This window comes from Pongo abelii, chromosome 6, assembly GCF_028885655.2.
Source record: "Pongo abelii isolate AG06213 chromosome 6, NHGRI_mPonAbe1-v2.0_pri, whole genome shotgun sequence".
NCBI lineage: Eukaryota > Metazoa > Chordata > Mammalia > Primates > Hominidae > Pongo > Pongo abelii.
The window spans coordinates 148,651,287-148,669,693 of NC_071991.2; the positions used below are offsets into that span (position 1 = coordinate 148,651,287).

Genomic DNA, 18,407 nt, shown 5'->3' on the forward strand with positions numbered 1-18,407 from the left:
ATCTCTCCCCTGCTGTGGTTACATGGGGTCTCTTCACTAGAGAGTGAGAAAGGAGAAATGTCTCTGTCTACTCAGGCACTGACTTTTGTTTGGGGGCCGGGTGGATCAAAAGGAAAAAAAGAGAGAAAGAAGATGAGAAACCAAGCCCTCGGGCTCAGCTCTGACCCACCACTGCCCACCGCGGGCTTGGAGTGCTCCAGCCCCAGTGGTCTTGCCCCTTTGGCTCACACTGGCTTAAAAAAAATTTTTTTTAATCAATTCCTTTTTAAAAGTTTCATTTTTAATTGACAAATAATTGTATATATGGGGCTATAATATTTTGATACATGTATATAATGTGTAACCATATCAGGGTAATTATCACATCTATCAAATGATATTTACCATTTATTTGTGGTGAGAACATTTAAAATCCTCTTTTAGCTATTTTGAAATATACATCATTATTCACTACAGTCGCCTTGCTGTGCAATAGAACACCTGAACTTATCCTATTTACCTGTAACATCATACCCACTGACCAATGTTTCCCCTTTCCCTGTCCACCTCCCCCGAGCCCCCAGGCTCTGGGAATCACCATTCAACCCTTTACTTCTATGAGTTTGACTTTTTTAGATTCCACAATAATCAAGATCATGCAGTATTTGTCTTCTGCACCTGGCTTATTTCACTTAGCACAATGTCCTCCAGATACACCACATTTAAAAATCCATTCATCTATTGATGGACACCAGTTGTTTCCACGTCTTGGCGATTGCGAGTAGTGCTGCAGTGGACATGGGGGTGCAGACCTCTCTTCTGCATGCTGATTTCAATTCCTTTGGGTACATACCCAGTAGTGGGATTGCTGAATCATAAGGTAATTCTATTTTTAGCTTTTTGAGGAAACTTCATTCTATTTTTCAAAATGGTACTAATTTACAACACCACCAACCGTGCAGAGTCCCCTTTTCTCCATATCCTTGCCAACACTTATCTTTCATTTTTCGCTAATAGCCAGTCTAACAGGTGTGAGATAATATCTCATTGTGGTTTTTGATTCACATTTCTCTGATTACTAATGTTGAACATATTTTCAGATATATGTTGGCCATTTGTATGTCTTCTTTTGAGAAGTGTCTGTTCAAGTTCTTTGTTCATTTTTTAAGGGGGTATTTTGTTGTTGTTGTTGTTATTTAGTAGTTTGAGTTCCTTGTGTAGTTTGGATATTCACCCCTTATCCGATGTTTGATTTGCAAATATTTTTTTCCCAGTCTGTGAATTGTCTCTCCACTCTGTCATTTCCTTTGCTGTGCAGAAACCTTTTAGTCTGGTACAATCCCATTTGTCTATTTTTGTTTTCATTGCCTGTGCTTTTGAGGTCATATCCAAGAAATCTCTGCCCAGACCAATATCATGGAGCTTTCCCTTATGTTTTCTTCTAGGGGTTTTATAGTTTCAGGTCTCCTGTTGTCTCTTACTACCTGTGGACACACCTTGGCCTTCGTCCGCACACTGTGTACATGGTCCATGGGTCTGCCTCTTCCAAGAGAACACTCTGGGGCTCCCCAGCCCTTGGTGGTATGGTTGCCCCTGCTCCCTAAGTTCTCTGACCCCATTCTCCCCTGAGCTGTTCCCTCCCCAGCAAGGGGAAACCCACAGATGGTCTCCCACCCCAGGGACAGGAGGCTCTATCCCATTGAGCCCCGAGGGTTAGGCTGTGGTCAGAGGATGCAGTGCAGAGCTGGGGCAGGCAGAGTGTCAGGGGACAGGTTTTTAGAGGAAAGAGATGAAGGCCACTCAGAGAAACTGGGTTGATCCAATGCTGCTCTCCCATGTCCACTGCAGCATTGGGTCTACTAGCAGCCCTTGCTCTGGTCACAAAGCCCCACTGCTTCCCCACACCCCTGCTGAGCCCTGCTTCCCATCCTGCCCCTGCTGCTCCCCAAGCACCTCTCTGCCCTGACTTCCCAGACACTTTTGCTAGAATAGTCAAACCCTAGAGTAAAAGGGACCTTAGAAATTCCTGGTCCAACCTCTCTTTGCTTTTTAACTAAGAAAACTGAGGCCCAGAGACAGGAAAGCTCTCTCCAGGACACACAGGGAGTTAGTGCCAAGTGGGTTTAGAACCAGGGACAGTTAACTTCCAGACCTGTGCTTTTTCTATCTGACTGCAGACCTTCCTTCTCCCCACTCTTCTCTTTCCCTCTCTCCTCTTCCTATTTTTTCTCCCTTAAATACCTCAAGGAGGAAGAGATTCAGGGAGCCAGGATAGGACAATGACAATGAGATGAAGACCTGGAAGTGAGGGCTGAGGACAGTGATCTGGGAGGCAGAGCAGGGAGGTGGCAGTGAGGTGGCAAGGGCCAGGGCCCAGGAGAGAGGTGGGGGATAGACAGCGCCAGGCACAGGTAGGGGCACAGAGGGAAGGGTGGGAAGACAAGGACATGGATGGACAAGAAGAGTTTGTCCCCAAGTCATCTGGGCATTTATGCGTCTGCCCCATCCCTTTACCCTTGGGCCACTGCCCTGTCCCACGCCACTAATCTCAGGTGCCTGCAAGCCTTAGCCATCACTTCCTTTTCTTCTTCTCCTTGGTCAGCTTGGCCTCCTCGGCCTCCAACTGGTCCATCCTGTGTTTCATGCTCTTCTTGCCCAGTGGGGTCTTGAAGTACCAGTCCTGGGTTGGTGGGCACAGAAGTGGTAAGGCTCTCGGACCCATCCTGACCTCACGCCTCCCCCTTTTACAGATTGTTTCCTCAGCAGTCTCTTCTCCTCTCCTCCTGGGTTCGGGGGTCCTATTAGTGCGGGGGTTTCTCTTGCTCCCCACCAAATGCTTCAGGTACAATGTCAGCCATTCTTAGGGGGCAAGCCCTCTTCCCTCCACACCTGCAGCCCTCTCTCCTGTGCTCCCAAGGCCATCCTTGGCGGGGGCACTGACTGGGGGGTGGGAAGGGTGGGTTGCAGCTGCTACCAGAACCCACAAAGGGCTCCTGATACCTCGGTGGTTCTTGCAAGCTCCCACCCTCAGGGAAACCAGGTGGGATGGCCCCGAAGCCTTGGCATTTCCTAGTGATTTCCTGCTCCCTTCCCAGCTGAGCTCCACGCACATTTTCACCGATTGTCTTCTAGTAATTTGTGGGAGCAGAGGGAGGGGTCCGAGGTGTGCTTCGGGGGCTGATTCCCCAAGGGCGCTGCTTACCCACAGCCCCTGGCCCTGCCACCTCACCTTCAGGGACTCCTCCTCCTCCCTGTACACTGGATCCAGCTTCACCAGTTGTCCCAGGAACTCGGAGGCCACCAGGGGCCTCTTGGACAGTTGCAGGAACCGCCGCTCACTCAGCACTGATTGGATGGCTTGGAGAATGTGACCCGGCGTGTAGCCATCGGAAACCTTGGCTAGGGCACTGATGTCCAGGTGCTGGGTTGGCTGGATGCCCCGGGCCTCTATCATACGCTTCCAGAGCACTGCAGGCATGTGGAAGACATGGGGCCTGGAGGTGCAGTGGGCACCAGGGAGGGGCAACAAGGCCTAAGCAGCCCCCACCTGGATCTGGAAGGAGTTTTGTGCTCCAGGGAGCAGCTCCACGTCCATCAGCTCCCCTTCCCCAGGGAAGGTACCGGATCTCAAGCTAGGCAAGGGTCATCCTCCCAACTCAACCTGAGGAATTAGAGCCTCGGAGGACATAAACCACCTGCTTGCGTCCACAGAGCCGAAGCCAGGACCCAGGCCACTGGGCTGCTTGTCTAGCAGCCCTTCCAGAAGACCTGGCTGTGGGGGTGAGGGCTCGCAGCAGCAGTGGGGTATGGGGTGGGAGGCAGGCAGGCTTTGGTAGGGGCAGCCATCCCCACGTCCCCAGGCCTCACCATAGCGGGACGCGTAGTCAGGCCGGGGCATGAAGAGGATCCGCTCGTAGACCCGGCACAGACCCCGCATCTCAGCCAGCTGCGGCCGGGAGGTTGTCCCAATCAGCATCACACGGTCTCCAGGAGTCAGCAGCCGCAAGGCCTTGGTGAGGTCCTTCTTTATCCGCTTTGGGTCCATCTGCTCCAAGGGAGGAGGGAGGAGTGGTGGGGCTGGGGCACAGTGGCCCAGCGTATGGGGCTCCCAAGTCCTCCGAGCCCACCCCACCCTCAGCCTCACCTCAGCCCTAGCGGGATGAGGAGGCTGCCCATCCTGCTTTGAGACAAGGAAACTAGGTGTGAGGAGTAGAGGGGCATGTGCAAGGCCCCAGTGGGTGGGGTTTGGAGCGACTTGAACAAGCCCAGGCCTTCCAGCCCGGCCCCAGCTCACGCTACCTGCCCACACGGCCTTCACGTCCATGCTCCCTCACCTCCTTGTCTTCTTTGGGGATCTTCTTATAGAAATTCTTCTCAGCATTTCCAATCCAAATCACAGAGGGCTGTAGGAGTCGGGCTACCTGGATGGGTCAGAATGTAGAAATCAGATGTTAGATGTCTCTGGAGAAGGGTCATGTCCCTGCTGGTCAGAAGGCAGGATGAGGGCCGGCCTTGAGCAGGGGCTGACCTTGGAACCCAGTCTCCATTCCCCACACCTGGCAGTCCCACCTCCCAGACTACTGCTGCACATACCTCACACCTCAGGGTAAACTGAGTCACTGCCCCCCATGGTGGGGGGCTGCATATTCAGTCTCATCCTACCATGAAAAGAAACTGCTCTGTCTCCTCCCTTTTCCCTTCATTCCCCCACCACAGGGGCTGCAGTGGGAACCCAAGCTCCTAGCCCGGGTTGGTAGGGAGACCTCACCAGTTCAGCACCTGAAATCATACCCAGTAGGCTGATGGGTGACGTGACCTCAAAGCCCACCCTCCTTTGTTGCCACAGGTCTGAGAACCACAAATGCCAAAAGCTGGGGGCTCCGGACCTTAAAGACTATATGCACCATCATCTGTGCCCCATTCCTGCCAGGATATTTGCCCAGCAGGTTGGCCGGCGACAGGTCGAACAGGTTGGCACCAGTTTCTGTGCACACTGCCTTGACCAGCATCTTCTTCCCCATGCCAGAGGGGCCCACCAGGAGGATGGAGCGGATGAGCGGGGCCATAGTGTGGATATCCGGGGAGCCTGAAAGCAAGGAAATGGGCCAGAGCCAGGCGACAGGTCAGCAGCAGGAATCAGGGCTGGAGATGACTGCGTAAGGTCAGGCCAAGGGCCTGGGGCTGGGGGAGGAGGTGCAGATCACAGGGCATACTACCTTTCCCAACACCAGCAGGTCCCCTAGTCCACTAGGTCTGGGAGCCAGGAGTGGCAGCAGGAAATTTTGAATGGCTTAGGAGTCTCCAGTATGAGCAGCTGTGCATGGGGCTAGGGGGAGCCTGCTACCCCCACTAATACCCTTTCTGTTTCCATTCCATCGGCTTCCACTTCTGGATTATGAGTGGTGGAATTGAAAGGCACGGGACACGGGAGGTGGAGTTTGCAGTGAGCTGAGATTGTGCCACTGCACTCCAGCCTGGGCAACAGACTGAGACTCTATCTCAAAAAAAAAAAAAAAAAAAGGAAGGCAGGGGATAAACCACTTCAGAAAGCTCTTCAACTCAGGGGGTATAGGGCTGGTGGTCTTCTGGGAGCAGAACAGACTCTGAGTTGTCCCTTGGGATTGAGTAAGGGGCTGGAAGTGTGGGCTCTTCAGCAGGTCAAGGGCCCACTTGATTTCTGGGGTGGCCCAATCTGGGTGTGACCTCCAGCAGGGCCTGAGCAGGGCAGGAGGACCTGGAGCTTGGAGGCCCAGGCTGGACCCATCCACCTCAGCCACCCTACCCTGACCCCAGCCCTCACCCCAAGGGCTGCCTACTCAGAGTTGGCTCCTCACACCCCCAGAGCCTCTCACCAAGCCGAAGGACCGCATACAAAGCCACATTCTGTCGTATGTCAAACAGGGATGGCATGGGCAACTTCTTTGCCAAACTCAGAGTGGATCCAAGATAGAGGAAGTCACCTGTGGCGATAGGCAGCCACTAAGTGACAGGCACCCTCTCCGAGTGGCAATCAGGTAATCAGCCACAGAGAAGGCGGGGCTGGTGGATGGGGGGTAGGGGAGCCTTGGCACCTGGCCACAGAGTGGGAACAGGCATTCTGGGAGGGGTCTCACCTATGTAGTCTTTCAATGCTACTGACTCACTCTTCCTTAGAAGGCCAGAAATAACAAGCTCTTCGTACAGAGACTCCACAGACCTGGCAAAGGATGGCACAGGAAGACCCCCACCACCACAAGGGACGTTAGCAAGTGAGAACACAGGGAAATGGAGGCAGAGATGGGGGGCCGTTGTCATGAAGACAGGGTATCAGTGGTTCTCCTGTACAACATTCTGTGGTCAAAAATATCTACAGTGCCTGCAAACAGGCAGAATCAGGTATGGCACCAAATCACTGTCCCAGGAGGCAAGCCTCCCCCAGTGGGTGCTCTGTAAGAGGGGTGTGAGGGGGACAGGGGCCTCTGTGACACTCATCAGTCTGCCCCCCGACCAAAGGTCCACCATTAGAAATCCAGTCATTTGAGTTAAGCATTGCCCTCTTCTTAGAAACTACATTTAAGACATGAGTGCTCCTGGGAGAGACAGCCATTAAATTCAAGCAGCTGACGTCAAGGTGCTTGTGAGCTCTCTTTACCAGACAAGTCAGCAGGAAGGGACCACTGATGAGTCCCTTAATGTCTCAGAATGGGAAGTCCAGGGGGATATGACTTTGGCAGAGACAGAGCTGGTTAAGGCAAAGGTTGGAGGAAGCATCTGGAAGTGGAGAGCAATGACCTGATTATAAACTCCATTGAGATCTCGCTCTGCATTTCATGTACAGAACCCTTTTTTGTGCCTTTGCTTGATCCCCAGGGCTATCATGTGAGTTTGGCAGGGCAGGTACTTGGTGAACAAGGCCAGGGAGTCAGAGAGGGAAAGCCACTTTCCCAAGGTCTCACAGCAGCAGAGCCAGGACCTGCAGTCAGGTCTGTCCTGGACTGGGACTTGCTCCACCACCACCACCACCATGCAAAGTGGGCATGACAGGATCTGCTACCTGTTTGGGGTCAGATCTTTTTCCTTCTTTTTCCCAGTTTTCTTCCCAGGTGTTTTCTGGTTGGAAACAAGCGCATAGGTCATTGTGCCCTGTTCCTTGCCTCCCCTGTGTGCCCTCCCCTGCCCAGCCCCAGCCCTTCATCTTGCCTTTGGAGCCCTCAAGGGTCTTTCTTCCTCCTTGTCCACAGCCAGACGGAGGTTCCTCAGCTCCTGACGCATCAGCTCATCCACCTAGGGGAGACAGCCGAGGTGTGGCGGGATGGCCTGGGGCTGGGAGGACAGGTGGGAGAGTAGCAGGCAGGCAGGGATGGGAAGGAGGGGAGGAGCCTTACAGAAGAGCCCAGTGAGCCTGATGAAGGCAGTAGGGACAGCCCTGACGCCTTCCCGCATATTCCTCTGCGTTCCTCCCCTCCCTGCTGGCACCTGTTCACACCCAGTCCTAATCCTCTTCCTGCTCTCTCAAGAGCCCTGCTCTTAACAGCCTTCAACATGCGGAGAAGCCCCCAGACGGAATTCAAACCCAAGATCCCCCGCTGAGGTCTCTGTGACCTAAATGATTGCATAACCGCTTAGCCTCAGTTTCCCATGTGTACCATCAGGAAAACCACGGTACTTTCCTCAAGGGTTGTGTGAAAGATCACATGATCGAACACTCCTGAAGCCCACGGCATGGGTGGGACACGTCGTCAGAGGGTTCCTGAGGATGGTGATGGGGTGTGGACACCCTGGCTCTGAGCCCCTCCCATACCCTCCACACCCCTGCTGCGTCAGCCCTGGGAGAAAGTGAGACCGGGGGAGGCAGAGGAAAGTGGGAACTGACGTGGGCAGCAGGTGGAGCTAGGACCATGCATGGAGGCAGCAAAGTCTACCGAGGATGAGCTGGGGACTGGGGTTGGGTGTTCAGGACAAGAGAGAGGCAGAGAAATGGGTGGGGAGGAGCCTGAATCTGGCTGGAAGTGTGGGTCATGGGGGAGGGTACAGGGTAGCGGCCTGCAGGGAAGCCCTGACCCTGTGCTCACACCTGTATCCGGATCTCCTGCTCCACCTCCTTCCTCTTCTCCTCCCGGAGGGTCTCAGAGTCATAATTCTGACTGGGGTGTACGCTCTCACACCGGTTCTTCCATGTGTCTGACAGCAGGGAATGGATGGATGCGTGAAGGTCAGAGTGCCGGGTGTATACACACATGCATTCATGTGTGCACAAGCACATGCACACATACGTGCACACAGACACGTGTGCTCACAGGTCAGGAGCCAGGCCCTGGCTGGTTGCCCTGTCCCCACCCACCAGCCTGGCATTGTTTCTACCCAGACGGCAGATAGGCTTGACCCCGAGGCCTGTGGCCGCAGGATTCAGACCCAAACCTGTAACGCCCCCACCTGAAGAAGCACACCATACCTCCCTCTCCTGGTTTGGTGTTGTCCCCTTTGCCTACACACCTACAATGCCACTTCATGGTCCACGTGGCAGACGCCCACTTTCTCCAGGACCCAGGGCCCCAGGTCCCACAAGGCACAGACACTCTTCCCCAGCTGTCGCCCCTCTTACTTAAGTATTCCTCATGCCCGGCACTGATCATAGGGATACATTTGGATGGCAACACTTGCAGCACCGCATCCACTTCCTAGAATAGAAACATTCTTTGCCTTTGACTTCATCACCTCTGCCTAGCACAGACTCTGGCCCTAATCTTACCTGAACCCATCTTCCTACCACGCGTCCCCCCACACCTTCTCCTCCCTGTCCTTCACACCATGCATCTGAGAGGTATCTTACCCCCTTCTTGGCCTTTTCTTCCTTTCCCTTCTTCTTCTTCTCTTTTTCATCCTTTCCTTTTTCCTTGCTCTTCTCTTGTTCCTTTTTTCTGTTCTCTTGGACCTGCATTTCCAGTTCCATTCTCACCTGTGACCAATGACACAAGACATTTCAGAGAAGATCAAGGGGATTGTACAGAAGAGAGCCCTGGGTTTTACAGAAGAGAGCTGGAGATCTCTCAGGCCCAGGGCCTGAGACTGGGGTGAACCAAGGATTCCCTAGGCCTAGAGTAACTGATGGGGTTGGGACAGCTGAGCATGCAGAGACTCCTTTGGGGCCCAGGGAGAAAGCGTGCCCAAGAAGGAGCGTTCTGCTCAGAACCACTGTTCTCTCCTGGGCCATGGGATCTGGAGCCACTGCAGTCTACCCAGACATCCTTCCTTTCCCAGCCACAATGCCTGCTCCAGCTGCAGCTGCTCCTTGCACCGCTTCCCCATGCCGTCTTTCTAGCTGCCTACATTTCCCCCAGCCACCTCTGCCTCCACTGAGGCTGACCCCCTACCCTACCCCACTCGCCATTCTCTGTAGCCTCAGGCTCCACCTGCCACAAAAAACCATCTGCCCCACCTCCAACGGGGTACCTGTTCTGGAGTTTTGTCTGCAAAGATTGAGTAGGATCCACCTGAAGACACATCTGGATAATCAGGGAACCAGCCAGTAAGGTCACTAAGTGAACATAAGATGATTGGACAGAAAGATGAATAGATGGATGGACAGATGGATGGATGGATAGGTAGACAGAGAGGTGGGTAAAAGCGTTGGTGGATGGATGGACAGATGGATAGACAGATGGAGAGGTGGGTAGAAGGGTGGGTGGGTGGATGGACAGATGGAAGGATAGACAGAGAGGTGGGTAGAAGGGTGGGTAGATGCGTGGATGGATGGATGGATGGATGGATGGATGGGGAGATGGAGAGGTGGGTAGGTGGGTGGGTGGGTGGATGGACAGATGGATAGACAGATGGAGAGGTGGGTAGAAGGGTGGGTGGGTGGATGGACAGATGGAAGGATAGACAGAGAGGTGGGTAGAAGGGTGGGTAGATGCGTGGATGGATGGATGGATAGATGGATGGATGGATGGATGGATGGATGGATGTGGAGATGGAGAGGTGGGTAGGTGGGTGGGTGGATGGATAGATGGATAGACAGATGGAGAGGTGGGTAGAAGGGTGGGTGGGCAGATGGGCAGATGCATGGGTAGATAGATGGAGAGGTAGGTAGAAGGGTGGGTGTGTGGATGGGCAGATGGATAGATGGAAGGATAGATAGAGAGGTGGGTAGATGGGTGAGTGGATGGATGGATGACAGATGGATGGATAGGTAGATGGAGAGGTGGATAAAAGGGTGGGTGGATGGATGGAGAACACCAGAGAAAAATAAAGGACCAGGGTGATGGAGGGAGAGGTGGGAGGAATGGGTTGTTACAAACAGGAGGACAGATTACTCGGGGCATCCATGGGTGCTTTCCCCACCCTATTCTGGCACTTTCTCTCCCTTGTGGAATTGAGAAGTCAGGTGTGGAGATGGTCCTGTACACTGGGGGCCCAAGGTTGTTGAAACCAAGAGGGCCAGCAGTGTGTTGGGGACCTGGGGGTAGAGGAGAACAGGGCCAATCTGGACTAGAAGGCAGAACCCATGCAGGGGATGGGACGGGAGCAGCCCTGAGGGACACTGAGCTAAGGGAATGAAGGATGGAGGGTAGGGTCAGCTGAGGACACTGACTGGCACTCGATAAACCACTGTCGGATTTGCTCCTTCATTTTCTCCTTCATGTCAGGCCCCTCTGTCTCTACCAGAGAATCATGGGCCTTCACCATTGCCGCCCGGAACTCCTCCTCTTTCTCCATCTGGTGGAGCCTCCTGACATCCTCTACGAGGCAGGCCTGGGAGATGATGCTCAGGTGCTCCACCTGGTTGGGTGAGGGGAGCTGGGGGAGTGGAAGAGAGGCTGAGGGGCTCAGGAGTGGGAGGAACCAGCATCCAGTCTGGATGCAGCCTCCAGCCTCCGGCACACATGCCTGTACCCGCTCATTCCCCAACACCATGCTCACGCAAGGCCTCGCACACACACCCACATGGAACAACAGGCATGCCTGCGTCGGGAGAAACTGTGTTTGGAGCCGAATTCATCTGTGTAAATTACTCTCATAATGAGTTTGCTAGATGCATCCAGGCTGTCCCCTGCCCGATTTCCCCAGCACACCCTCCCCTGGAGCCTCCGGCCCCAGCCCCCGCCTGCACCCCCGCCCTGCGGCCGAGTTGGCAACCGCTCTCGCAGCCACTTTCCCGCCTCATTGGCTCCCAAATGTATTTTAAATATCACTCTGCGCAGAGACAATTACTGAAAACGCTGAGCTCACACTGTTGATAGGCCCGGGCGGCCAGGCTCATTCCTCACCCACTGCCGTGCACGGACCCCTCTCTGCTGAAGCCAACCCCTGTCTCTTTCAGCCTGCTCTCGTCTCCTGGGGGTCCAGCCCTCTGGCCCCCCAACAAGTCTCTGACCTCCACTCCCACATGGCAGCCCCTGGCCCCTCCTTCCTCCCAAGGCCCCAAGCCTCCAGTGGTAGCCTCCCAGCCTGCCAAGATGTCACCAGACCTGGGAAGGCTCCCTCCCCTCCAATCCCTCCAGTCCCCAGCCCAGCCCCCTCCCCAGCTCCTTCTGGCAGCCAGGCCTCCACAGGATCTGCCTGGGGCAAAGCCCTTCCCCCAGGGAGCATGCTCCCGCCACCCCTCCAGTCTCAGCCTGCCTTTCCTAAGTCAGTGGAGACCAGCTGGGTGAGAGGACAGAGAACAGGGGATAGACAGATTCAAGGAGCAAGGCCTACTCACTTTGGCCAGGCACACGTGTGTGCACACAGGCACATGGCCTGAGAAGCCCTGGTTTGGGGAGAGTATCCCCCACCCCAACACAGCCCCTGGTGTCTCCCCGTGGCTACCAGAGGCTTGTGGGGGGCAGTGTGGGTGCTCCTGCTGGCTTTGTGGCCTCTTCCCTCTGGGGTCCACCCCTGCAGCCCCTCCTTCCAGCTGGGGGTGGGAACATGGGATCTAGGATGCTTACACAATGCCCCTCGTGGCCCCACAGGGGAGCTGCTGCCAGGGGCCAGATCTCTACAAGAAGAAGGGTGTGAAGGGATACGGCCAGGGGGCTTTTCTGTCCTTCTGCCTGTTTCTCTCCCAGGCTCTCCACCTGGCCTGAGTGGAGAGCATGGTGGGCAACGTGGAGCTGGAAGAAGACTGTGCTCTGGGTAGGGGCCCTGCCCTGGCCAGCCCTGTGTTCCAGGCCCCACCACGGTGGGCAGGTTGAGCTCACCATGCCAATGAACTCCATCTCCATTCGCCGGTCCTGCTGAGTGCGTTTCCTCTGCAGGTAGCCTTTCCACACCTGGCGGAGGGATGTAGGGGACACACAGGACACACACTCTCCACCCTGCAGCAGCCTGTCTCTCAGAGAGGGTCCGAGAGGGTCACACTAGAGATTTCTGGTGGGGTGGGAGGAGCCCTGGGCAAGCCTGCTCAGGTGCACACTGAGCAGGAACAGCCTGGAACTGGGTGGTTTCAGGTGGGCACTCAAGCCAACTGGCCCCAGAGCCCCCCAGGGATTTCTTCCTTCCCCTCGCCACCCTAATCTTCTATCTCTTTTGAGGGACAGATCAGAGCTCAAGCACCCTACACATTCCCTACACCCAGTCCTCAGAAACCCCAGAGCAGTTGGAATAAATACTTGATTCCACCCAGGCACATAGACATTGTCGCTGTAGGGACTGTGGAGCTCCTCAGTTAATCCTACATTTTTGACCCAAGGGAACTGAGGCCGGAGACTGGACGTGACCTCTCCCAGGCCCAAGACCCCATCTGTGCAGAGCTGGACCCGTCCTCTTTCTCCCAGGCCCAGCTACTTTCAGACTCCAGGATCACTGAGGGCTAGTGGGGCCAGAGGTGGGGACGCTGGGCAGAGGAAGGCAGAGCCAGGGCCCGGGCCAGCCAGTGCTCTCCATCTGCCTCCTGGCACCTCCAGGAGGCAGGGACTGGTTCCTGCACTTCTCATCTGGGCTTTGTCCTCCCACTGCTGTGATCGCCACAGGCCAGGCCCGCCATGACTGGGTCCTTCATATATTCTTTCCTTTTCTCAGTGCTCTGGATGACTCTTAAGACCAGCATGCAATATTTCTGTATTCTTGATGTCTGGCAACAGGTACAAAATGATCTGCTTTGGTCTACAGGGGAAGTGGGACTCCATCTTTGGGGTCCATCCTCCTTCTCGACTTCTTTGCTTTAGTGAGCCCTGCTGTCGAGAACCTCCTTCTCAGCCAGACACTGACACAGTTATCCTGCCTCAGACCGGCATGCTAAGTGTACTGATTAGTAATGCACGAATCTACCCCATTTGCAGATGATATATCTTCATAGAATCACTATTGTTTGTTAGTTGGTTGCCTGCTTTTGTCTTTTGGTGGGAAGTTCTAAGTTTTCTCTAGTGGGCTAGGAGGTAGAGGTTTTTGAGGTATTGGAACTTGAGAGAGAGAGGAAGGCAGGGATATTGATTTGAGAGAGAAAGAGGGCCCATCCCAGGTCAACAGTTCCTGGAAAGAAAAGGTGGCAAGAGGCTTATACGACAGAGCAGGGCCGGTGGCCTTAGGGGCAGTGACACCTGCAGGAACAGAAAGTGGTCTTTTCCTGCACTGGAATTTTCCTGGGGCTCCTCCAGTCTCCGGTCAAGCTGTTAACCACTACTACCAGGAGTCAGCCTGTGTTAGCAGCATTTTAAGGAATGGTGGGAGAGGTCATGTTCGCACACCAAGGCAGACAGCAGAGGCTGACCCAGAGAGGTGCAGAGTGGCTGTCCAGAGCAAAGGAGAGGTGTGACAACCAGGATGGTAAGAATGCTTGGGGAACCTTAGGGCAGAGAAGGGCTTTCTGCGGTGAGGTGAGACAGGGGATAAAATAATGGAAATTATGTTATTTCCACGTTAAAAGGTGACCCAGAAGGCACAGAGTTTGGGGATGCTCAGATCACATCAGTTATCAAATTAATTCATCATGATCAACTTTCCCTCTGTCTTAGTTTCCAGGAGGCTCAGGATCTTTTCTTGTTTTAAGAGATGGGGTCTTGCCACATTGCTCAGGGCTCAAGCAATACTCCAGCCTCAGCAGGATACATTTTAGTGGCTCATTTTCAACAGTCTTAAGAGTTTCTGGAGTGATCATCCATTCTGTTCTGCTACTCTATTATAGATCTTTCTTCTCTAATTTTAATGATCCTTCTGTTTCTGGGACTTTTAAGGTATCCTACTGCAAACCCTTTTGAAAATAGAGATGTAGATTAAATAATAAACAAGTAAGATACATGCTTGCTGACTGATTAAAGTACTGACTGGTTTAGAATCTAGTTGTGGGGGCTGGGCATGGTGGCTCACGCCTGTAATGCCAGCACTTTGGGAGGCTGAGGTGGGTAGATCACTTGAAGTCAGGAGTTCGAGAGCAGCCTGGCTAACATGGTGAAACCCATCTCTACTAAAAATACAAAAATTAGCTGGGCTTATTGTCAAAGGATTGTAGTCCTGGCTACTCAGGAGGCTGAAGCATGAGAATCGCTTGAACCCAGGAGTCAGAGGTTGCAGTGAGCTGAAATCATGCCACTGCATTCCAGCCTGGGCAACAGAGCGAGACTCCATCTCCAAAAAAAAAAAAAAAACTAGTTGCAGGGCTACAGAATCCAAGCACCTGCACTCCTGTGATCAATTGCTGAGCAGCAGGCTTCCTGAATGAGGTGACTCTACCCTGGCCTCCTCCTGGGCACCTAGGGTTACCTTCTGTATGGTGACAGCTGCTTGGCCCTGACTGAACTTGTGCCATCCGTCCTCCCGAATCCTCCGATCTTGCTCCTCATCTCTTCGAATCTCTCGCATGAAGGTGGCTCGAAGCCGGCCTTGCCTGGCCCTCTCTGCCTTTTGCACTAGAATTATGGCCTCAGTCCGGCGCATTCCTGTAAAGCTCTGGCCAGAGCAGGAGCACATGAGGGAGAGCTTGCATCCAGGGTGGGCCGCTGGGAGACCAGCCATCAAAGGATGCACCAGGGCACCATCCTCCCAGAATATCTGGGAGCCCAAGTCTTGTCTTGGCATTGGAGGGTTACCATGAGCACAAGAACAGCCTTGAAGGGTGCCAGGGATTACCTAAAGGGCACTCTGGTAGACAGCAGGGAGGGGCCTCTCTGCATTCTGGAGGTTTTCAGGAGACGGGGTATGGAAGAGTCTGGGAGGGTATCACCCCCGTTTACCTTCTGGGAGGACACTGGCTCCAGTCTGGACAGGATCTCGGCCAGTATCAGCCCTCGCTCCCGCACAGTGGTGGACTGCTCCAGCAGGAAGTATTTGGGGATTGGAACCTCCAGGTCGGCCTTTGGAGCAATGTTGGGGGAGGATGGTCAGGAATCAAAAGTCTGAGCCATCTAGCCAATCCATTACCATTTTCAGGGGCTTACACACCCCCAGCACTGATTTCCTCCATTTTAGAGTCCTGACTAAACTTAAAGGGTAATGGGGCATATGCCCCCAAGAGTCATTCCTCTCTTCTTCTGCCCCCCATCCTCTGGCTGGAGTTGAATTCTGGAGGATCGTGGTAGGTGGCAGTGGTCTCAAACCTGGTTGTGCATCAGAATCAACTGGGAAGCTCTTAAATGCAGATTCCTAGGTCCTCCTCAGACTACTACATCAGAATGACAGGGCCTGGGGAATCTTCCCCGCGACCCCAGCCCCGACCAGGTGCACTGCTGCAGCTGGTTGGGGAAACTTTGAGATAATCTTGGATATGAAGCAGTTACTGAACCCTGAGCCCGACTGGAGGCCCCACAGAAGCTCTGTGCTCTAGAACAGCCCTTCTAGAACTTGCCCTTGCACACAGATCACTGGAGGGTCTTGATAAAAATGCAGGTGCAGATTTAGTGGGTTAGGGATGCAGAGTTTCTCATTTGTGATGTCAATGCTGCTGGTCCAGGGACCACACTTTGAGGAGGCTCTAAAGGACTCTCCTCACCAGTTCCCGGCGGTTCGTGGGTCTTCCCAGTCATGCAGGGGACCTCACCCTGACTCCATCCAACCCCTAAGTACCTCCATGCACACCCCCCACCGCCAAGGTTCCTGAAGCCCTTCCTACAAGGCCAAACCCCATGCTCTGATCTTCTCTGCCCTCCTTCCTTTCTTAGCAGGTGTCCCAACACCAGGGATATCCGTGGGGTGGCGGGTAGGCAGGGGTGGTCGGCCCCATCCCTGCTCCACCCGACCCCAAGCTGGCGGGGGCATGGCTCTGTGTCCCAGGTGGTCAAGGCCGGTCCCACCCCACCTCTCCCCTCCCGCTGGCTGGCTGGGGGCGTGGCTTCGTGGCTGCGCACACGTACTGGGGTGAACTTGAGATCCTGCAGCACGCGGTCCAGGCAGTGGTTCTCACACAGGTCGGCGCGCACCAGCTTGTCCTTGAGCTCCAGCACGCGGCCCGCCACGCCGTCCAGCAGGCGCCGCAGCAGCCGCCGCTTCTGCGGCTGCACCATCTGGTCATAGACGGTGTCGAAACGGCGCAGTAGGCCCAGGTAGTGCAGGTAGAGCGACGCGAGCCTGTACTGGAAGGACTGCCGCTCCCGGTCGGGCACAGGTTCGAGCAGAGGCTGCTCTTGGTCCAGCAGCTCCTGCAGGGTCACGTGGGAGGACTCCCAGAGGCGCTGGTAAGCTCTGGAGAGAGGGTGGTGGGCGCCGCGTGCTCTGAGCTACGGAGGAGTGGGGAGACGGAGCAGCCTGGCCTTTTGAGGAGTGTGGGCTCAGGGTACCAGAAGGTGTGATGTCACTCATGGCTCCGAAATGGACTTCAATGAGGTAAGGAGCCCGCAGGGCAATGAGTGGACACCGACCTGGTCTTAGGGAGAGTGTGGGACTGGGCTCCGCTGTAGGATTAGCAGAGAGAATGGGCATGACCTTTGGGGGTTTGGGGGAAAGCCAGCCCAGGCTTGGGGCTCTGGTAAGGAAGGGGTCTTTGGGAGTCAGGGGCAGTGGGGCCCTCCAGGTGTGGGGCAGCCCAGGGATGCTGCAGTGATCTGGGCTGGTGGGTGGGAAGTGGGGGTGAGGGATGAATGTGGAGGAGGGTCCCTTCCCCTGAGCAGAGCCCTGGTTCTAGAATTAACCATCGGAGGGAAGTTTCCACAGTGAAAGGTACCAGGGCAGCAGCAGCAGCTGGGGTGGCCCAGTTCCCAAACTGCCACTCTGCCCCAGCCTCTCAGGACCAAGGAGGTGCTCTGCCCTTTGCTCTCTCTGCCCTGGAAGACCCACAGTGAAAGGTACCAGGGCAGCAGCAGCAGCTGGGGTGGCCCAGTTCCCAAACTGCCACTCTGCCCCAGCCTCTCAGGACCAAGGAGGTGCTCTGCCCTTTGCTCTCTCTGCCCTGGAAGACCCACAGTGAAAGGTACCAGGGCAGCAGCAGCAGCTGGGGTGGCCCAGTTCCCAAACTGCCACTCTGCCCCAGCCTCTCAGGACCAAGGAGGTGCTCTGCCCTTTGCTCTCTCTGCCCTGGAAGACCCACTCCAGCCCCTCACTCACCCCTCAGACATTGTGCCCACTCCTCTACGCTGCCCCTTGTTTGCTGGTGGTGGAATTCACAGAACCTCTGTGGCTCCCTGACTCCCAGGGCCACAGGGCAGAACAGCCTGGTTTTAAGAGTTCTGACCCATTGTACCAGTGTTCTAGGGCTGAGGCGAGGGGGCTGGTGGGTGCAGAATCAGGGACATTTATCTCGGAGGACGTCCTGGAAGCAGCGTGCTGAAGGGACTGTGGGTGGGTGGCTGCAGGCTCCCGCAGAGCAAGCTTTGGAAGCTTAGGGCAGAACATGTTGTCCATCTTTGGCCATTTTTCTTGTAAGGAACAAGTAAAATAAGTTTCTATTTGAAGTCCCCTAAAAGCTTTGGTGCTCTGAATACATCTGTCCTAAAGACATTACCCCCTAACAAGGCATCACCGCAGCTTCTCACTCTGAGCGGCCTCTGTTCCTTCTCTCGGGCCCCGCCTCCTGAGCCCCACAGCCCTCCTTCACTCTCTGGATGACAGCACCGGGAAGCCCGGGTGGTGGAGGGGAAAGGCACTGATTTGGAGTCAGAAGGCCCTGAAGTCCCAGTTGCCCCTTGGGTGAAAGTGAGCATAACCACGCTTGCCTCCCTGGGGCCTGCCAAGAGTTCACACCATTCCCATGAGCCAGACCCGTGTGAAGCATCATGCTAGAAAGTACAGTGGATGTTGTTCTGCATGCTTGGGGCTCACTTGGTCACCTGTGGGTACCACCTCCCATCACTGCTACAAGTTCAGGAGATAATTTTTCCAAAAAGACAAAATATTATGCCACTAGCAGCCTGAGGCTGGTAGGCTGGGGTGAGCTTTTTGGCTCAGTGTCACATCGAGACTTATGAATAAGTAAATCTATGAGGAACAGGGTCAGGGAAAGGGACAGAAGGGAGACAGCGGCAAGGAGGAACAAAGAGGAAGAACTCGAAGGTGCCTATGAGCTACCGGAGGGTCTCATTAAAATGCAGATTCCAGGCTGGGCA

General features: G+C 54.7%; 1 protein-coding gene across 5 annotated transcripts; it reads right to left on the reverse strand.

Moving 5' to 3' along the window:
• Window positions 1-273: 273 nt before the first annotated feature.
• IQCA1L (IQ motif containing with AAA domain 1 like) lies at window positions 274-17,538 on the reverse strand. 5 transcript variants are annotated; one of them, XM_054559983.1, is made up of 20 exons: window positions 17,410-17,538; window positions 16,224-16,551; window positions 15,108-15,227; window positions 14,638-14,823; window positions 12,141-12,212; window positions 10,550-10,755; window positions 9,409-9,493; window positions 8,789-8,914; window positions 8,561-8,636; window positions 8,033-8,139; window positions 7,159-7,242; window positions 7,013-7,068; window positions 6,093-6,175; window positions 5,832-5,939; window positions 4,866-5,065; window positions 4,314-4,400; window positions 3,847-4,024; window positions 3,209-3,447; window positions 3,005-3,107; window positions 274-2,659 (listed from the first exon to the last, which is right to left on the reverse strand). In XM_054559983.1, the coding sequence occupies exons 1-20, from the start codon at window positions 17,418-17,420 to the stop codon at window positions 2,490-2,492; spliced, it is 2,625 nt and encodes an 874-aa protein (XP_054415958.1). In that variant the 5' UTR covers window positions 17,421-17,538; the 3' UTR covers window positions 274-2,489. The 5 variants fall into 5 exon arrangements, with proteins under 5 accessions (XP_054415958.1, XP_054415959.1, XP_024106049.1 ...); XM_054559984.1 differs by having other exon boundaries at window positions 2,980-3,107; window positions 17,410-17,508; XM_024250281.2 differs by lacking the exon at window positions 3,005-3,107.
• Between the last annotated feature and the right edge of the window lie 869 nt (window positions 17,539-18,407).

Excerpts from the sequence above, each read along its gene's own strand:
- IQCA1L (XM_054559983.1), bottom strand. Across the intron at positions 8,915-9,408 it reads CAGACAAAACTCCAGAACAG|GTGAGAATGGAACTGGAAAT; the intron begins GTACCCCGTTGG and ends CATTGGTCACAG. Across the intron at positions 8,637-8,788 it reads AAGAAAAGGCCAAGAAGGGG|GAAGTGGATGCGGTGCTGCA; the intron begins GTAAGATACCTC and ends TTTCTATTCTAG.